The sequence below is a fragment of the Sceloporus occidentalis genome, unplaced genomic scaffold (assembly GCF_023333645.1).
Source record: "Sceloporus occidentalis isolate IW3139 unplaced genomic scaffold, rSceOcc1.0.p SCAF_4, whole genome shotgun sequence".
In the NCBI taxonomy this organism is placed as follows: domain Eukaryota; kingdom Metazoa; phylum Chordata; class Lepidosauria; order Squamata; family Phrynosomatidae; genus Sceloporus; species Sceloporus occidentalis.
This window is the reverse complement of record NW_028316984.1, coordinates 191395639-191417334: the sequence shown is the minus strand read 5'-3', so window position 1 is coordinate 191417334 and position 21696 is coordinate 191395639. Positions and strand designations below refer to the sequence as shown.

Below are 21696 nucleotides of genomic sequence, written 5' to 3'. Positions count from 1 at the left end.
ATATGCAATCAATGAAACTGGTACCATAAGTCAAAACCAGCAGGATTCCAAGTTCAGAAAATCAGGCTTCAGTAGTTAAATTCAGGAAACCTTTATTAGGAAACTATATAGATCCAGTCCGGTGACTTTCATTGTCAAAAATGAGAGACAAGCATCAAAATTGCCTAATTAAACTACACACAATTTCACACGTCAAGTGGACTAATTCTTATTGGTTATAGTTAATAAACACATTTCTCTTTCTTTTTCCCATATTCCCTCTTTTCTTAGTAGTTAGAGCCAGACATTTTCACATAAAGGACCTTGATCAAGCTTGACTCCTTTCTTGTCTTTACTCAGTACCTGTGTCTGAGATCACCTTTCCAAATCATATTATTGTATTTCCTATAACATATAATCCAACATATTGTGGCAGGACAAAAGCATAGGCAGCTCCTGGCATGTTACAGAATTAACGTCCTGTGATCCAAATGCTTTGTACCTATGAGCCCTTTGGCAGCCCCTTTCTATATGAGTAGAAGTTTCCAACATGTCTTTAAAGGCCGATCATCACCGATATAATTACTTGCATGATGAGATCCCTGATTAGTTGGATAGGCGGAAGACAAAAACCTTAAGAATGACCCCCTACTCAGGGCATCAACAAACCTGGAAAACAACACAAACAAAGAAACAAAAATGAAGAAGTGCAGAGAGAAAGGGTTTTTTGTTGTTGTTGGACTGAATTTTTGTGCCCTTCAAAAATGTACTTTTTGTTTCAGTAGTATTTGAATGTGAAAGTTCAGCTTGGCACTGATGATTATAACAACTGCACTTCTATCATTTGTCCTGCTCTCATTCATTCTTGTGGATGATACATGCAGTTGATCCTGCCCTCTGATTTCTGAGAGGTTTCACTAAAAAGATATGGGGGATGGAGAGGTGTGTGTAAGCCTACAGGAGCCAATGGTGACCTCTGCTCCTAACACCATTGCTCCTTGTTGAAATATAAATGAATTTCAAGGGGAATGTTCCAGGGTGCATGACAATGTGATCAGGGGATGTGACAAGTTGCATGCTAGGGTGAGCTAACACCTATGGCACTGAATAATTTAGCAGCTGTAGGCACTTGCATTTTCTTTGCTTCCACATGCCCCACAGTCTGACAGGAGAGAACATATTACAGTATATTCCAGCTTGTATCCTATTGAAAGGGCAAAAGTCCCACTCACAATTTTTGCTATTTTGCTATTACATCTTCACTGTACCATACAATTGGTGATGGTGATGGTGCAGAGGAAATCTGTGTGCAGCTAACAATGTAACTAGGAAAGGTAACTCGCTATTTAAAAGTGTCGTTGACTGGGTATTTAGGAATGGAAAAGCAATTTCATTCAATCAGACCAAAGCAGTGGCATCACTAGGACTGGTGTCCCCCAGTGTCACCCCATTGACCTCCTCCCATACCACACCATACAGAATCCTCAGTAATCCCTTTTTTTTGGTACTAATGTTACTCATAAATAGTCATTCCCATATATCATTGAATGTAATGGCAGTAGTTGTGACATAACAACAAGCAAAATTAAAATCATACCTTTAAATCACAATATCATAAGCATAGCCTAAATGTATTTACATTTACATAGTTTCATGTTATTACAATGAAATATTATTATGTTATGTTTTTAAACAAAATTTTAAAAGAGTAAAATTATTTTTTAAAAACTGATGCCTCTCCTTTCTTTGCCACCTGAGCCTCGCCCTACTCACAACCTTCTCTTCTGCTGAGCTCCAGGATTTTAAATGGTTACAGTTGAATACCACACAGTTCATTTCAGCCAAAAGGCAGACATTTGGGGAGCAGTGGTGTCACCCCCCTTTGGATGTCACCTGGTGCGATCTGAACTCCCCCTAATGATGTCCCTGGACCAATGGCCTGTCTAACCCTACATTTTGCCATTCATGGCAACTAGCAGACAGAAGTTTCTTTGAAAGGCCCTGGCAGCTGGTGACTTCCATGTCAGTAGGGAGGTAAATCCATACTGGATTTCAGTCTGAACTTGAAAGGGGCTGGACCAATTTTGAGGAGACAATTCAGCCACTTGACTAATGTGATGTTCTGACTAAAGTCCAGAGCGGAGTGAACACTCTACTCACATGGAAGCCACCGACTGCCACAGATAAATGCTCAAAAGCCATGTATGAAGGAAGTGGCTTCTCTCAGGCAGTTTCTCAAGTTGCATGTTCATTTTAAATTAAAATGTTTAAGGCAAGTTCATAGATAATGAATTTCCCCCCTAAAAAGGATTTAAAAAGTAGAGTGTAATGGAACAACTGATTCAACTTACCTGAACAACTGTGGTCCTAAGGGCAACTAGTTACTTTTGTGTGGTTTGCAACATGATGTTTTTTTCTGTAGTAAAAGAATCCATGATTCAGTGGGCCAGAGATCTTGGCAGAGTAGTTGATCTGGAAAGCTGGCAGAATGCCAGGGGAAAAAACACTAAAATTCACTGCATGTCAAAATCTCCATGAAAACTTTTTAAAAATGGAATTCCAATGGCACCTGACCCCAGCAAAGATTGCAAAAATCCACAAAGGAAAGAGTAATCAGTGCTGGAAATGTTTGAATGCAAAAGGAACGTGGCTACATGTTTGGTGGGAATGCCCTAGAATAAAGAAATATTGGAACCAAATTCACCTATCCATAACTAAAATTCTCGGTATTGATTTTGAACTAACTCCTGAAATTTATCTTTTAAATATGACAAATAAAATTCCAAAGAGAATAGAAGCCCTTCATTGGTGTAAGATTGTTTATATGACAACAGCCGGAAGGTTGCTTCTGGCACAATACTGGAAATTAAACAAGATTTCATCGATTGACGAGTGGCTGATAAGTCTATGATATGATGGAAATCGACAAGCCATCATCAGTCAATCAATCTTTATTATTAATGCTTAAGCCAAAGGCCATTCGCATGATAAAATATAAAACCAGTAACGGCAATTCAGAATTATAAAATATTCCATCAAATAACATCCAGATTTAATACATAATATACTTCCAGTTAATTAAATAGGACAACGTTAAAAGAAGAGAAAAAAAACCACTTCAAGGTTTGGGTAAAATCATCCACCTAACAATCATTAAAAACATTGGGGAAAAAAAAAAAGGCTTCAAAGTTTAGATAAGGTCATCCCCCTGGCAATCAACTGCAATGTCTGCTATTACCCTTGCCCAAATTTTAATTGCTGCTGAAGCAAACAGTGAAACCTTATAAGTTACCTTAGAATCGATATCAGACAAGAGATAATAAATTTTTTCGGAAATGGTATTAGACTGTAAATTGGGCAGAATAGATCCCATAAATTTAGTTCTTGGACCAGTATATAGTGAGCAAGAAAACAAATAATGAGGCAAATCCTCAATTTCTGAGGCTCCACAAATACATAAACGGGAATCCTTAGGTGTATGTGAATATCTACTGTCAATCATGGCTGAGGGCATTGTTTGGAAGCGGAGAGCTGTAAAAGCCTGTCTAAGCTTTAGAAATGTAAGATTCCCTAGGTAAACAGCCATCTGATGGTCCAATTTATATAATCTAAACCATTTGGAAAATTTTGAATTATTAATAGCCAGTCTATCCAGATGCACATCTTGGTTAAAAATATATTCACGGAGTTTCTCTCTTGAATTCCAACTGGAAGAATTTTCAATTAGAGCAGGATATGATTCAAGCAGCCTCTGGTGTCTTGAGCTCCAGACTTTGCAGCTTGATAAATATTGAAAACACAACTTAGGAAAAACCTTAACCGTAGAGTCTTTAACAGATCTCCAATAATTAAGTAAAGTAAAATGAATACGAGCTCTAATGGAAGGGAGGCCAACCTCAGCCCGGACCAAGGCTGCAGGTGTGCCAGGTGGGAGTAGGAGCAATTTCCTAAGAAACATATTCTGGACGGCCTCCAGTTTGACCATTTGGGAATCATCCCAATCCCACACGGCAGCGCCATAAAGAATGTGGGTTATAACTTTACTCTGGAATATTTTAACAGCAGGTGCAACTAAATGACCCCCTGCCTGATTATAGAATCTAAGGATTGCTCCAATTAATCTCACAGCTACTGCTCTACTAGCTTCTATGTGGGGCTTCCAAGAAAGGTTTTCTGTGAAGTAAATGCCGAGATACTTAAATTCTCTGCATTGTTCAATCTGATGACCGTTAATAGAACAACGAAAATCAGCGTGTCTTTTCCCAAAAAGCATTACCTTTGTTTTATTATAGTTAATAACAAGCTTTTCCTTGGAACAAAATGCCTCTAGCTTGGAAAGTAACCTTCTCAGACCTATACGTGTAAGTGAAATTAAAACCATGTCATCGGCATATAACAAAATAGAGATCTTTTTTGATCCAAGTGTAGGTGGAAAAAATTCTGGGCCAAAAAGTGCTGGGATGATGTTATTCAAATATAAATTAAAAAGTGTTGGTGCCAAAAGGCATCCTTGTTTAACTCCTTTATTTGTGGGAATAGGATCAGTTAGTGAACCAGAGGTACCAACTCTTATCCTTGCTGTTGTATTGGTATAAAGTTCCTTAATCAGAAACAATAAGCGATTGTCTATATTGGTATTGGCCAGTTTATGCCATAACAAGTTTCTGTCAATTGAATCAAAAGCTGCTGCTAGGTCAATAAAGGCAACAAACAGATGTTTTGTAGGGCCTTCGATTCCTTTCTGGGCTAAATAAAAAAGAGTCAAACAGTGGTCAATAGTACTCTGGCCTTCCCTGAATCCAGCTTGTTCAGGATAAATAATCTGGTTATTAAATTCCCAATCCTCCAGTCTATTTAATAAATATCTACTATATAACTTAGAATCCACATCCAGAAGGCTTATGGGCCAATAGTTATTAGGATCTTGCTTATCTCCCTTCTTATATATGGGGACAACTACACTCTGTTTCCAGCCTACTGGAGTTATCCCAGTATTATTAATTTGGGTAAACACCTTAGCTAATATTGGAGCCCACCATTCAGAAAATTTTTTATATATTTCTGGGGGCATCATATTTTCTCCTGGGGCTTTATTCAATGCCAGAGCTTCAATCAGCTTTTTTATCTCAGATTCTGAAACTGGGGGCCATTGAGGCAGATAGGTAGTTTTTAAAACAAAAAGAGAGTGATGCTCTGCATTTGTAGCTCCATAGAGCTTACTAAAATGGCTATACCATTGTTGTGATGTAATATGCCCAACAATGACCGGTCTAATCCTATTCATGCCAGAAGCAGTAATATCCCAAAACTGTTTCTCATTTTTTCCTGTAACCGCTTGCGCTAGTTGTTTCCATTGTGTTCTAATATATTCATCTTTTTTGTGTTTTAAGAGTGCCTTATAGGATGACCGCATAGAGGCTAAGATGTCAGGAGAGATATTATCGTTGTTTCTAAGTGCCTGCCGAGAGCACTTCATCAGTGCTTTCCGAGCACTTCGACATTCCAAATCAAACCATCTGTTAGTTGCTACCGTGTTGGGATTAAATTGTTTGTTACTCACCAACTTGGGCCTAAGCATTTGAATGATAGTTTGGAAAGTATGTAAAATATCTGAAGTGGAATTTAAAATAGCTGATTGTAGGGACTTAAAGGTAATACTCTCCAGCATCTGATGGACTGAGCTGCCCAAATTAATTGACCACCGTATTCTCTGTTCTCCCATATGAATTCCATTTAGATTTAAGTTTAAATTTAAATTTTGGGGAGTACAAGGGGGATGAAATGACCCAGTATTAAATAATAATGACAATGGGAAATGATCACTTTCAACATGACTAATAACTTCAAATCTACAAATATCAGGAACCAGATTTGCAGATACTATTATATAATCTATTGTACTTGTTCCCCTGTTGGTAACATAAGTATATGGACCCGATGTCAGATCATAATGGGTTCCATTAAGGCACTGCAAGCCATGCAAAGAAAGAATTTCTATAAGCTTAAAGCCAGCTTTGTTGGTAATTATATCCTTTGAGACCCTTAGAACAGGTACAGTATAAGCAGCTGATCCTTGGTTAGTACTCTCCACCTGCCTTGAGTCATTTCCAATTCTAGCATTAAAATCTCCACAGAGTAAAAGCCTTGTAGAGGGATATTGACTCTCTAAAGAAAATATGGTTTCAGATAAACTATCCCAAATATTGTTAGGACCTACGTTCTTTGCTAAGTTAGGGGGAAAGTAAACATTTATACAAATTAAGGAACCAAAACACATGCTCTTGATACCTAGCACTTGTATACAATGTGGAAAAGCACTAGTTATTGGTTGAATCTCCGCCTGCAAATCAACAGATATGAATATTGTGAGACCACCACTACCACGGCCTCTTGTACAACTTTTAGCTGCGGGAACAGAAAATGCTTGAAATCCATAAAGAGATGGCAAATTAGTTTCAAGAGCCCATGTCTCTTGTAAACATAGAATTTTAAAAGTTTGAAGGTAATTTGCAAAATCTGCATCATGGAACCTATTTCCCCAGCCCATGATATTCCAACTTAATAAGCTTAGTTGTCAGGCTGATGTAAAGTCCATGTCATCATCAATGTTCAAGAGTTCTGTTTGAGCTGGATCCTTTTGTTTGTTAGATGCTTCATGCAGAGAGGGTACAGTGTTAACTCTCTTAGGTTCCAAAAGTTGTACTGGAATTATAGTTGTAAGGTCCTTTTTATTCATTGATAAGAGAGCATCAATAGCACTTATATCTAAAGCCCTCTCCACATCATGGGCCTCAGCGGTAGTTATTGAATTCCACAGTGGTATGGCCAAATCCTTTGTAGTAAGCAGCATATTTTTAAGGTCGTCCACTCTGGATGTGATGTCATGTTGTTCTATATTAATTATTAAGTCACTTGAATCTGTGGCCTGTTTCTCTGTGGGTTGCCTCTCTGCCGTACTGTTGAAGGTTTTAACTGAATTGGGCTTCGGTGTGGTCTTACTCAAGGTCCCTTTAGGGATTCCTTTAGGAATTGTCAAGTGGGCATTACTTTGATCTGCAAGCCCCCCACTATCATGCTTATTGGGGAACAGAGGAGATATAATTTGATCACGAAAAACCTGTGCTGGAATTATTTGGAATTTGAATAAAAAGGGTTTCATTTTCAACAACATGAGAGGAATTGTAGATTGTTCAAAAGTTAACAAGATTCGCTTATAAGTTGATGTATTAGGAAGCCATTCCACATCAAGGATATCAATGTCGTAGAAGGGCACCTGTAGGAGTTGGCTCAGCGAAGATCTAATGGTTCTATTGGATCTCCATCTGCCGTTGTTTATACTGTTATAAGCAATTTGCAACATAACTTGGTTTACTTGTAAAACCCTAACTAACATTATTCATGGAAAGAACGAGGAAAAGATTGAAAAGGAATGGGAGGCGTTAAAGATTTATTGTGGTAAACGTTGGAAGGAGATATAAAATAACAAAGATATATATATATATATATATATATATATATATATATATATATGGAAATACCACTTAACTTTGACAAGGATAGGAAGGTGCAAATCAACAATGAAATAAAGAGACTGGAGTTATTTAGGACTATTAAAAGTATAAGGAAACAATGTAGAAGTCAGTAATAAACACACAAGATGAGTGATATACGTAGGAAGTATATTTATTTTATCTTTCTGAAAACTGGATAATTTTGGACAGCTGAATGTTTAGGATGATACAGATAATTATTTGTTTGTAAATGTACGTTGTTAGAACTATTAATTTATCTAATTGTAAAAATCCATTTTTCCCTTAATGCTTAAGTTTCCAATAAAATTATATATATATATATATATATATATATATATATATATATATAATCATAATTTTGCAAGTTCTACGGAATTCTGTACTATGAATAATAGTCTCATTTTCAAAGGGGCACCAGGTTTCACCACCCACAAAGGTATGTCTGATGGGAATGAAAAGAGAGTTTTCTTGAGGACTGCCCCCAGGCTCTGAAACTCCCTTCTTGGAGAAGCTACCCTCTCCATGGTGTTGCAGACTTTTTACTTCAACAGGCCTTGGAAACTGATTGGTTACGGAGAAAGGATTTTGAATAATGTGCTGTATCCAGGCCATCATATTTCTAGTTTCTATGTATGAGTATGAAAGCTAGACAGTGAAGAAAACGGACAGGAAGAAAATAAACTCATTTGAAATGTAGTGCTGAAGAAGAGGTCCACTTATACCATGGACTGCTAAAAAGACAAATGAATGGGTTCTAGAGCCAATCAAACCTGAACTCTCCCGAGAAGAGAAGGTGACTAAACTAAGGATGTTGTATTCTAGGCATATTATGAGATGATGTGACTCATTGGAAAAAGTTGATAATGGGCCAAAACACACTGCAGAAATAATCCAATTTGAGACTGCTTTAACTGCCCTGGCTCAGTGCTAGGGCATGCTGGGAACTGTAGTTTGTTGTGGCTCAAGAGCTCTCTGATAGGGAAGGCTAAATGTCTCACAAAACTACAGTACCTGGAATTCCCTGGCATTGAGCCAGTGCAGTTAAAGACTCAAACTCAAATTTCTGCAATATGTTTTGGCCCAAAGGTTGTTAAAATGGTAAAGGCAGTATACAAAGAGGAAGACTGCACTATAGTTGGATTGATTCAATCAAGAAAGACATGGTTGCAAGACATTGCAAGACCTGAGTAGGGGAGCTGATGAGTAGGCTCTTGGACATCTCTCAGTCATGGAGTTGCCATAAATTGAAACTCACTTCAAACAACAACAAATTGTCTGCATCCCCTTGGCTTTTAATGGATACGCTTGTAAGGTGCATTTAATTCTCTTAGTGGCTTAATTATGTTTTCATTTTAGTATGCTTCTACAGGAGTGAAGTATTGCTCTATTGAAGCAAGGTCAAATGGCACGCAAGGAGCTGGATGTGCCTTTCTTGATGGAACTGACTGAGTGAGGTCTGGTCCATGGATGAGGAAGCGGTAGAACTTTACATGCTCCAGGCTTATTAGTGCATGTCTAGTTTCAGGTTCCTAGACCTGTACAGTTCAAAGCCAAGAAATAGATCCAAGAAATGTGAGAAGATACAGGAAGGCCAGGAGAGAGGAAAGAAAGTAAATAAATCCTGTCCCTTTTCACATCTTAGAGAGAGAGAGAGAGAGAGAGAGAATATCCCAGCAGCAAATGCAAACTGAGTTGTGAGGACAGCAGTGGTTCTTGTCATTTCTTTTTCTTTTTTCTTCTGAGAGAGGGAAACCCTTATGGATTCATTCTTGACAAAATAGGATAGCCTGAAATATGGTTTAATGGATGACAGATGTCTTTTTTATCACAATAATCCAATACACTCCTCTTTTACACAACTAGGGACACACATTTTGTTTTCATTCACCTCCAGTTAATGGGTTTCAAATCTCAGAAAGCAATTTCGAAAAGTGCTGTTGCCTAGTCGCTCAGGAGATGGTCTCTTTGTGTCATTCATAACCACTTATTTTAGTGCCAAGGGGAAACTTCCTTATTTCTTTTTCTTTCCTTCAGCACAGCAAAATCAAGACAGGAGGCAGGAAACACAATGGGGATGGTCTCTTCTATATTACTTTATATAATCTTTCTATGGCTGGGAAATCACTAGTTGCTTGCGATTAGCTCCTTTCCTCCCACAACTAAGTCATAAATATAATGGCTGGAATTCAGTGTGGGATTTAAATCTGCAGGAAATAGAAGTGAACAGTTTTGCAATATCATTATTCATCAAGGGCTGTGGTGACATGACTATATAGGAAAGCCAGTGAAGTAAACATTGCACAGCTAGGGAGTGGCGATGCGCATTGGTAGAGCCTGATGTGCATTGGTAGAGCATGGCAGTGCCCTGATGTGCATCTCCATAATTCACTAGAAGAGTTGTGTAGGACCCTTGGTATGTAGCTGAGGCTGCATTTGCGCTGCTCTGGTGCCACAACCAACCAACTACAATTCCCAGAATTCTATAGCACTGAACCAGGGCAGTTAAAGCTATGTTAAGCCAGATTATTTCTGCAGTGCAGATAGGGTGTGTGTATGTGTAAAGTTACATGCAAATTAGATGCCATTGTAGAATCTTGGCTAATATTTATTTATTTATTTAATCAATTTATTTGTTTTATAGCCTTCCTTTCTCTCAATATACAACCCAAAATCAGCCCCAAAGCATCAATGCAATTAAAACACTAATTGGAATCAGTTAAAGACACATTAAGTGCATATTACGTAGTTTAGAAACAGCACACATCCTCAACTGGCTGAAGTTCTGTTTAGATAAGGAAGTCTTTGCTTGCTGGTGAAAAGAGAGCAAAAAGAGGACCAACTGAGCCTCCCTTGGCAGGCAGATTTATAACCTAAGAGCACCCACCAAGAAGACTCTTTCATGCCTTCACCAGACACACTGGGGAAGTCTGGGAAATGGAGAGAAATCCCTCCCCTGAAGATTGCAAGACTTGGGCAGGCTCATATAGGGAAATACAGGCTTTCAAAGTGCCCGGGATGATGCCATATAGGGCTTTGAAGGTCATAGTAAGCATTTTGAATTGTACCTGGAAACAGAGGATAGCTAGTGAAGCCGTTATAGCAACACTCCCTGCAGCCTATAAAGTTACAATGGTAACAGGCTGCATCTACACTGCAGAATTAATGCAGTTTGACATTGCTAAAACTCCCATGGCTCAGTGCTGTGGAATTTGGGGATGTGTAGTTTTGTGAGATATTTAGCCTGCTCTGTTAGAGAGCTCTGGTGCCACAACAAACTAGAAATCCCAGGATTCCGTAAATTGGGACTTGGCCTCTGTGGAGCTGGCCACTAATGGTTTACTATAATGCAGCTGGCTGATTTTAGATGCTGGACTTAATCCTAGAATTCCAATGCAGTGTTAAAATGTTATAATTGGGTAGTATGAAAGAGAATTAAGCTGTTGTTGTTGCTGTTGTTGTGTGCCTTCAAGTCATTTCCAACATATGGCGACCCTGAGGCAACCCTGTCATAGGGCTTTCTTGGCAAGTTTCATCAGTTGGGGTTTGCCACTCCCATCCTCTGAGGATGAGACAGTGTGTTGTGTAGATGTACAGTGCTATATAAATAAAGCTTAACAACAACAACAACAACAACAACAATAATAAGGTCATCCAGCGGGTTTCCATAGCCAAGCTGGGATTCAAACCTGGCTTCCCAGTGTCCTAGTCCAGCACCTAAACCATTACACCACACTGACTTTCGTACCTGAGTTATATGCTGATGTATAAAAGGGCATAGGAAATAGGGGATTTTACCAAAGTCAGAAAGAATAGATTCTATAAGGTAGTTGCAAGCATATGGGGCAAGTTCAAACGGGTGGAGGTTTGAAAGATGTCCTTAAAACACCACTTTGTACTGTATCGGACTGCAGTGAAACCATACAGAACAAGGTGGCCTGGATCTCAAGGGAGGTTACTGTTCTGTTGCTAACAGAGTCAAATATTTATTGCAGTTTTGCTCCTAGTCCCTGCATGGCTCAGAAGGGCAGTGGTATCTCCCTGCATTGATATCAGTCTAGAGCAGTAGTTCTCAAACTTTGGTCCCCCAAGTGTTTTGTACTTCAGTTCCCAGAATTCCTGACTGTTGGCCAAGCTAATAATAATAATAATAATAATAATAATAATAATAGAGTTTATTTATATTTCCCGCCTCTCCAAAGATCAAGGCGGGATTACAGCAATAAAATACTACACGGTAATACAAATGGTATAAAATATTAATATGAACAATAAAACACTAATATTGAATTTACCAATTCCTATTAGTACTCTAAAATAAATTTGTCAGTAGTCAGTGATTACAGTCGAGAGTGGGATATTATCATCAACTTCTATATCGAATCTAATGGATAAGCCCACCGGAAGAGATCCGTTTTGAGTGCCTTCTTGAATGTCTCTAAGGTAGTAATACAATGGATTTCTTCCGTTAGGCTATTCCATAATTTTGTGATCGCTGCTGTAAACGCCCTGTGGGAAGTTGTCATTAACCTGGTACTATGGTGTTTCAGTAAATACTTCCCTGATGTTCTGAGAGTGCAAGGCGGATTGTGTAGGGAGAGGTGTTCTTGCAAGTAACTCGGGCCCAAGTCATGTAGGGCTTTAATGGTAATGACCAACGCCTTCTATTGAGCCTGGAAGGTAATTGACAGCCAGTGAAGAGATTTTAATACTTGTGTTATATGGTCAAACCTACATGTGCCAGTGACCAATCTGGCTGCCGCATTTTGAACCAATTGAAGCTTCCAGACTTGGTACAAGGGTAGCCCCAAGTAGAGCATGTTACAGAAGTCTAAACGAGAGATTACCAGTGCATGTACCACTGCTTCAAGGTCCTTTTGGTTCAGGTAGGGATGCAGTTGGCATATCAACCGAAGCTGATACCAAGCACTCCTGGCCGTCGCATCTATATGAGATGACAACTGCAGAGATGGATCTAGGAATACTCCCAAACTGCGAACCTTGTCCTTTAGGGAAAGTGTGACCCCATCCAGGACTGGCTGACAAATCTCCATCCCTCCGTTTTCTCTGGGTTCAGCCTGAGTTTGTTTTCCCTCATCCAGCCCATTACCGACCCAAGGCAGGCATCCAGAGAGATGCCATCCTTAGTCACTGCAGCAGTTGGGGACATAGAGTTGGGTGTCATCAGGGAACTGATAACACCACACCCCATGCCTCTGGATAATCTCTCCCAGCAGCTTCATGTAAATGTTAAATAGCATTGGCGACAGTATCACCCCTTGAGGGACACCTGATATGAGCTAACTCTTGGACGAACAACTGTCGCCAAGTGACACCATTTGGACTCTGCCCAAGAGGTAGGACCTGAACCACTGCAAAACAGTGCCTCTGATACTTAACTCCCTCAGCCGTTCCAGAAGGATACGGTGGTCAATGGTATCGAAGGCCGCTGAGATGTTCAAGAGCACCAGCAGGGTCACGCTTCCCCTGTCGATACCCAGACAGAGATCATCAACTAAGGCGGCCATGGCAGTCTGAACTTCATATCCCACCTTAAAGCCGGTTTGAAATGGGTCTAGATAATCGGTCTCATCTAAGCTAGCCTGGAGCTGAAAGGCGACTGCCCCCTCGATCACGTTGGCCAAAAATGGTAAAAGGGAGACCGATCTGTAGTTATTCCTCACCAGGGGATCTAGGGAGGTTTTTTGAAAAAGCGGTCTGACAACTGCCTGCTTTAATTTCAATGGAAATTTTCCCTCCCTAAGGGATGCATTAATTATTGATTGTAATAATATTTTTGTTGCATCCCCTCCCTGGATGATCAACCATTATGGGCAAGGATCGAGGGGGCATATCGTCTTCCTAACACTTCCAAGAATCTTGTCCACTTCATTGGTATTTACAAACTCAAAATGATCCAGTCTAACATAGTCCACAGAATCACTGGACACTTCTCTTTTTGTCTCTGTCATAATGCCCGTGTCCAAATCAGCCCTTACCTGAGAGATTTAATCAGCAAAAAAGTTGTTAAAAGCATCACAGCAGGCTCTAGTTGGTTGTAATAATAGGTTTAGTGTGGAAGGCAGTTGAGTTAGCTCTTTAGCCACCCTAAACAGCTCTGCTGGATGAAACTCTGCTGACGCAATACATGCAGCATAGAAAGAATTCTTTGCTGCCTCTATTGCCACTCTGTAAGAAGCCAATAAGTTCTCAAGGAGTGTCTTGTCAGATAAACGTTGATGTTTCCGCCAGCAGCGCACTAGTCATTGCTCAGTCCGCTTCATTTTACGACAATCTTCTGTGTACCATGGTTTTTTATTTGAAGCAGGCTGGTAAGGAGGCTCAAGGGCAATAATTTCTATGGCTTTGGTAAGGTCGTTATTCCACGTATCAACCAAGGCTTCAACAGAATTGCTGTCATTCCCAACCATAAGACCCTCTAGGGCTTTCTGGAACCTTTTGGGTTCCATCAGCCTTCGAGGGCAGACCATTTTAATAGGTCCTCCACCCCTGAGGGGGATATGGGCCTTCAGTCCCACCTTGACCAGAAAATGATCCGTTCATGACAGAGCAGAGGTACGAATTACCTCTGCCCACGGACATACCTGATCCATACTAAAGACCACATCTAGTGTATTACCAGCACAATGTGTGGGACCCGAGACTAATTGGGACAGGCCCATGGTAGTCATGGTATCCATGAACTCCCGGGCTTCCTTCATCTGAAATATAGCCTACAGCACCTGAAGGTCTTCCATCCAAATATAACCAGAGCTGACCTTGCTTAGTTTCCAAGATCAGATGGAATCTGGTTCCTTTGATATCTGGGGTTAGTGATAATTTCTTGCTAGAGATACCAAATCTGTCAGTGTCACTCTTTAACATATAAATGTTGAGTGTTGGAATAAATTTGGATAAAAAAGCAAACTGAAATTGAATCTCACCCATCTCTAGAAAATGGACAAATCTGTCAGTTTTGCTTTCTCCTGCATATAAACTTTCAAAGAGTTCATATCAAATCCAAAATTCTCATCCACCTCATTCCTTGCAATTGTTCATGAAAGCCCTTGAAACTTCATAAGTATTTTCCAATATGGGTGGTAAAGTCATTTCACTAAGTGAGACGGCACTCCTTTGCCATTTTGTGGATAGGTGACTCTCCCCCTGACACTGTTACCTGCAAAGTGCCATTGATTTGTACTATATTCGCTTAAAGGATTCCTGCAAACCACACGGGTCACCAGACAACCAAAAGAATGAAATGCAAGGAGGGCAAATATGGCAGTGAGGGCTGAAAAGGAGCAGAGAAAGGGCTCCCAGAACTGACTAAAATTCACTGGTTGGTTCTCATAATGAATAGCAGCCAGGAAGATGAAAAGATTGCAAATGGCTTTAAAAACAATGCCAAATATTTGGTGGGGTGAAAATCACTCTAGCTGTCCTAAATGCACTGTTATTCCTCTTATCCCATTGGTTACTCCAGTTTGCTTGTAGAGGATTGGGCATTTAAAGTAGGGACTCACCATAGACAGAGATAACACAGTTTAATGTATTCCAGACTAACATGGCTGTGTCTCTGAATTCTACAGTTCAAGGTAGATTAATTCTGATCTTTTCTCTTTCTCTACTTGGGTGGCAAGAAGTTACCTCTTCCTGGAGTTTCCAGCCTGGAAGCTACTACAAGCCGCAATTCATCACCGGTTGAGAAAGGCAGAGTGGAACATACCGGCAAAGTGACATGCACAAATTGAGTCATCACAGTGCTGTGTTGCCGGGATGGCAACAATAGCAGATTGTGAATGATTTTGTTTTCAGATGAAAACATCGACCCTCATTCAGGTCGATGCTTTTAATAATTGCCATGGCTTTGGCTTGAAAAAGCAATTTGCTCCCTCCTTCGGCAAAGTGTCATGGACACCTGCAGGATGCTTCTGGGAGATTGCCAGACTGAACCCAAGGTGAACTCAAGAAGCTATGTCCTGCCAGGTAACTGAATTACTTAATAGCAACTTGTAACACTGGACAGGTGGGATTGACGATAGCTATTACATGAATCCACCACACACCCAGAATAGAGGACTAGTCAGTGTCCATCCCACACAGCAACCACATTCTGTTTTACCTGTATGTTAGCATTTGGGTTACTCCTTTTAGAGAGGCAGATTTATATCTAGGCAGGAGTGGCCTTTTCTACATGGGTGTTTTACCCTAAGTTCTGGGGTCCGGGCTCATTGCATTCTGCTTACATGATGCAGGGCCCAAACCCCAAATCAGGTCTGGACTGTCTTCAGGACACCCCTGGCTGATTTCAGGCTTCCTTCCCTTAACCCCCACATTAAAAACATGCTTTTTGTTGTGAGTTTTCAATGACAATGGATGGATGCCTTTTCACTTGTGATCCTCATTCATTGCCTGTTGCCACCACTGTGGGTATGAGTCACTCAGAGGTCGGAACAAGATGCCAAGCATCAATAGCATGGCTGGGCACCTCATTCTGACATCAGCAGTGCCAGGTGATGTATGGGCAAGCAGTTGCCCATCATTGCTGGAGCAACAGAGACGAAAGTAAGGGGCAAATTCTCAGGGAATTTGTAGTATCCTGGCAAGTATAGACAAGCCCTATGTGAGGTTCAAAGGCCAAATTTTTATCCTAGACCCATTACGAGGCTGCACAGACTGTTAAAAATGCCTAGAAATTTTATCTTTAAATGACAAATGGGCACATGTCTGCTTCTGGTTTTGACATCAACAACTGCAGGGACATTCTCCTGCTAGTTTCCAGGCATGTACAATTTTGTAAATGCTGTTTATCAATACTTTTACTGTTTTTCTCCTTGCTGGAAGAAAGTTGTTGAAAACTGTGCAGTTTTCCTGAAGTCTTTTGTGTTCTTTTTTTGTGGAGTTTTCGAGCTATGTGGCCATGTTCTAAAAGTCTGTTTGCAATTCTGTGGGGGGAAAAACCAGCCCAAAAACAAACAACAAAGCACATGATGGGATTTTTTGTACAGAAAATAGCACTTTCTCTGCAGAAGACAAGTTTTCTGAATGAGCAACAGTAGTTCCTGCCCATAAAACAACATCTCTGCATAGAAAACAAGGTTACTGCTTAGAAAAGCTTAAACAAAAAGGGAGAAGCAGAGGAAGACTGCCTCCCGTGAAAGAGAATTCCACCAGTTAGGAGCAGATCTACTTACCATGTGGGTGGCTGAGGATGTGAACAGGATCTCTGGAGTGGTGACAGCCAACTCATGAGTAACTGGACCCGTTTTCTACATAGAAAATGGCCTTTTCTGCACACACAAAAATCCCCTCATGGATTTCTCATACAGAATAATTCTTTAACTCATAGAATCAGAGAATCATAGAATCATAGAGTTGGAAGAGACCGCAAGGGCCATCCAGTCCAACCCCCTGCCATGCAGGAAATCCAGATCAAAGCATCCCCGAGAGATGGCCATCCAGCCTCCATTTGAAGACCTCCAAGGAGGGAGACTCCACCACACTCTGAGGGAGTTTGTTCCACTGTCGAACAGCCCTTACTGTCAGGAAGTTCCTCCTAATGTTCAGGTGGAATCTCTTTTCCTTCAGCTTGGATCCATTGTTCCTGGTCCTGTTCTCTGGAGCAGCAGAAAACAAGCTTGCTCCCTCCTCAATATGACATCCTTTCAAATATTTAAACAGGGTTATCATATCACCTCTTAACCTTCTCTTCTCCAGGCTAAACATACCCAGCTCCCTAAGGCGTTCCTCATAGGGCTTGGTTTCTAGACCCTTCACCATTTTAGTTGCCCTCCTTTGGACACGCTCCAGTTTCTCAATGTCCTTTTTGAATTGTGGTGCCCAGAACTGGACACAATATTCCAGGTGGGGCCTGACCAGAGCAGAATATAGTGGCACTATTACTTCCCTTGATCTAGACACTATACTTCTATTGATGCAGCCTAAAATTGCATTGGCCTTGTTAGCTGCCGCATTGCATTGTTGACTCATGTTCAACTTGTGGTCTACTTGGACTCCTAGATTCCTTTCACATGTTGTCTCCTTAAGCCAGGTGTCCCCCATCCTATATCTGTGCATTTCATTTTTTCGCCCTAAGTGCAGTACCTTACATTTCTCCCTGTTGAAGTTCATTCTGTTAGCTCTGGCCCAGCTTTCTAGTCTATTCAGGTCATTTTGAATTTTGATCCTGTCCTCTGGAGTATTAGCTATTCCTCCTAATTTGGTGTCATCTGCAAATTTGATAAGTATTCCCCCAGCTGAAAAATGTCTCATTGGTCTAATGACTGTCTTCATCAGGATTTCCTGACACTCAAGAAAATCATTTGTAGTGATTTTTTTAATGAGGCAGCTAAAACCGGAACCCTTTCTGTTGGGACTCTTTGAGGAAAGATGGAAAGATATAAATTTTAAAACAGAACATTACAGGATATTAGCAGCAAGACTGTTATATGCTCAGAAGTAGAGAAACACTTTGTTACCACCAAAAGAAGAATGGTTGTTAACATTTTTTTCAAATGGCCAAAATGGATAAACTTTCTACTGGCTGAGGTGTGTCAACCAGTTCTGGATGGGATTACACTCCACCTAAAAGACTGTTTTCACACTTTGGGAGTACTCCTGGATCGGTCTCTCCAAATGTCAACCCAGACAGATGCGATGGCATGAATGCTTATTATAAGCTTCAGTTATTATAAGCTGGACTTTTGCAATGTGTTGTACATTAGTCTACCTTTGTACCAAGTTTGGAAACTTCAAAACACAGCAGCCAGATTGATCACTGGTACATCTAAGAGTGAGTATATCACACCAATATTGAAAGCACTCCACTGGCTGCCCATAAAGTTTCTGGACAAAGTAAAAAGTGTTGGCTATTACCTTTAAATTCCTACATGGCTTGGGTCCAGGTTACCTATAGGATTGCCTCCTCCTGGATAATCCAGTCCATACACTGTGGGAGACATTTACATCAACCAGCCAGGACTAGACTGGCAACTATCACCCAGAGGGTATTTTCACCAGCCGCCCCTAAACTGTGGAATGGGCTGCCAAGAGAAATTTGACAGCTAAGCATGCTGCCTGAATTTAAAGGAATATGAAAGACTTATCTCTTCCAGCAACCCTATCCAGTCTATTTTAAACAATGCATTTTAAATTAGGATATTTTAAATATGCTGGATGATTTTAATGTGTCCTATCTTTATGTGTTTTAACAGTGTTTAAATTATTGTATGTGTTTTAATCTATGTTAATCTCAAGCCTGGGGGAGATATGGGTAAGAAAACAACAACAACAACAACAACAACAACATTGAACAGTGAAGTAAAGGACTGGGAACCATATACAGTTTGTATGGGGGGGAAAGATGGGAAGAAATTAGTCATAGGTTTTGAGACTTAATGTACCTTGTTTTTGCTGATATTTGGTCAGAAGTTGAAACAATGACTAAATTGCATAGGGAAATACAGTAAATAAAAAAAATTACTGTCATTGAATTGTAGGGTATGAAGTCAAATTTTCTTATTTCTTTATTCATTTATTGCCTTTTTTGTTATATAATAATAATAATAATAATAATAATAATAAATTTTATTTCTACCCCGCCTTTCCAAAAAATGATCAAGGCGGCTTACAAAAGTTAAAAGCAATTACAATACAAAGTAAAACAATTACAATATAAAAGTTAAAACATTACTGCATAAAATGGGAACAGGAATCAGGAGAAAATACACATGTCAAGGGCAAAAACAATCAAATCACAATAGTCCGGGGTCAGAAAAAGAAAAGCAAGGGGCAGAGGAAAAACAGTTAACTAAAGTGGGAAGGCCAGCCGAAATAGGTATGTTTTTAAATTCTTTTTAAAAGAATCTAATGAGGCGGCGGAGCGGAGCTCTACAGGGAGCTTATTCCAAGAAAATGGGGCAGCGATGGCAAAAGCCCTCTGAGAGGTCCTCACAAGGTGTGATCTAGGAACCTCTAACAAGTTAGTCCCGGATGTTCGAAGAGTGCGGGGCGGACTATATGGAGAGAGGCGGTCCTCCAAGTACCCTGGGCCCAAGCCATTTAGGGCTTTATAGGTCAAAACCAACACCTTGTATTGAGCTCGGAAGCGAATAGGCAGCCAATGTAGGTCTTTTAAAATAGGTGTTATATGGTCCGACCTGGAAGTACCAGCGACCAATCTAGCTGCCATGTTCTGTACCATTTGCAGCTTCCGAGTTTGGTACAAAGGTTGCCCCATGTAGAGCGCATTGCAGAAATCCAATTGAGAGGTTACCAAAGCATGTACAACAGTTTCAAGGTCCCTACGGTCCAGGTAGGGACGCAGCTGGCGTATCAGCCGAAGCTGATAACAAGCACTCCTGACCGTCGCATCCACCTGAGAAGTCAGCTGGAGCGACGAGTCAAGGAGCACTCCCAAGCTGCGCACCGAGTCCTTTAAGGGGAGCGTGACCCCGTTCAGGACCAGATGTCATTGCTGCCATTTTTGAGCAAGGTGATCGAGAAGGCGGTTGCCCTTCAGATCCAATTAGATCCGATTATCTAGACCCATTTCAAACTGGCTTTAGGACAGGCTTTGGGGTTGAGACTGCCATGGTTGCCTTGACCGACGATCTGCGTCTGAGCATTGACAGGGGGAGTATGACCCTGTTGGTGCTCTTAGACCTCTCAGCGGCTTTTGATACTATAGATCACGGCATCCTCTTGGACCGCCTGAAGGGGTTAGGTATCGGGGGCACTGTTTTGCAGTGGTTCCGGTCCTTCCTCTCAGGCAGGTCTCAGAGGGTGCTACTCGGGGACTGTAGCTCCAGTAAGAGGTACCTCACTTGTGGGGTTCCTCAGGGGGCTATTTTGTCCCCGATGTTATTTAACATCTATATGAAGCCGCTGGGTGAGATAATACGGAGTTATGGTGCTGGGTGTTATCAGTACGCTGATGACACCCAAATCTATTTCTCCGTATCTCGTTCGTCGGCCTCGAATTCCGATGGCATCTCTTCTCTCAATGAATGTCTTCAGGCGGTAATGGGCTGGATGAGGAAAAACAGATTGAAACTGAATCCAGACAAGACGGAGGTGCTCATGGTAGCGGCCCCGAAACCAAGAATTGGGTTGCAACCTCCAGTCCTGGATGGGGTCACACTCTCATCCAGCGACTGTGTTCGCAGTCTGGGGGGGCTCCTTGACTCGTCGCTCCTGTTGACAAATCAGGTAAATGCGACGGTCAGGAGTGCCTGTTATCAGCTTCGGCTGATACGCCAGCTGCGCCCTTTTCTGGAAGTAAGGGATCTCGAGACGGTTGTGCACGTGCTGGTAACCTCACGCCTTGAGTTCTGTAATGCACTCTACATGGGGCTACCCCTGTGCTTGACTCGGAAATTACAGCTGGTTCAAAACATGGCAGCCAGGCTTGTGTCAGGTACATCTAGGAGGGACCACATCACTCCGGTTTTGAGGTCCCTCCACTGGCTGCCTATCAGCTTCCGGGCCCAGTACAAGGTGTTGGTTATCACCTTTAAAGCCCTAAATGGCTTGGGTCCAAGCTATCTTAGGGACCGCCTCCTCCCGTACAATCCTCCCCGCGCTCTCCGGTCCTCTGGGAGGAACTTACTGCAGCCTCTAAAATCTAGGCTTGCAGCGACCTCCCAGAGGGCGTTCTCTGCTGTCGCCCCCAAACTCTGGAACGACCTGCCAGATGAGATCCGTCAGATAACATCATTAGACAGCTTTAAAAAAGCGGTCAAGACGGATCTCTTCCGGCAGGCCTTTCCAGATTAACCATCCCGGCCCAGGTTCCCAGGTTCCCTGATTCCCTCATTCCTCCCGGGGCCCCATCTTAGTGATGGTTGAGGATTAACAGAGGGATATCAGGGTTTTTAGTTTTAATTGCTGTTTTTATGCTTGATATTGTGTTTTTAATATGTTATACTATTTAATACTGTCTTAAGGGGGGGAGGGATAAAGGGTTTTTAATTGTCATATTTTATATTTTACTGTTGTTAACCGCCCGGATTGGTTTGCCAGAGGGCGGTATACAAATAAATATTATTATTATTATTATTATTATTATTAGATGACAGATCTCACCACCCGGAACTGGGGAACCTATCACCAGTACTTCCGTTTTCCCTGGATTCACACTGAGTTTGTTCTCCCTCATCCAGCCCATTACCGACGCCAAGCAGGCATC

At 41.1% G+C, this 21696-nt stretch overlaps 1 protein-coding gene across 1 annotated transcript; it reads right to left on the bottom strand.

The window, feature by feature from the left end:
* Positions 1–639: 639 nt before the first annotated feature.
* Positions 640–6526, bottom strand: LOC149315191 (uncharacterized). The gene is made up of 2 exons (XM_089523181.1): positions 5438–6526; positions 640–648 (listed from the first exon to the last, which is right to left on the bottom strand). The coding sequence occupies exons 1-2, from the start codon at positions 6524–6526 to the stop codon at positions 640–642; spliced, it is 1098 nt and encodes a 365-aa protein (XP_089379307.1).
* Positions 6527–21696: the final 15170 nt, after the last annotated feature.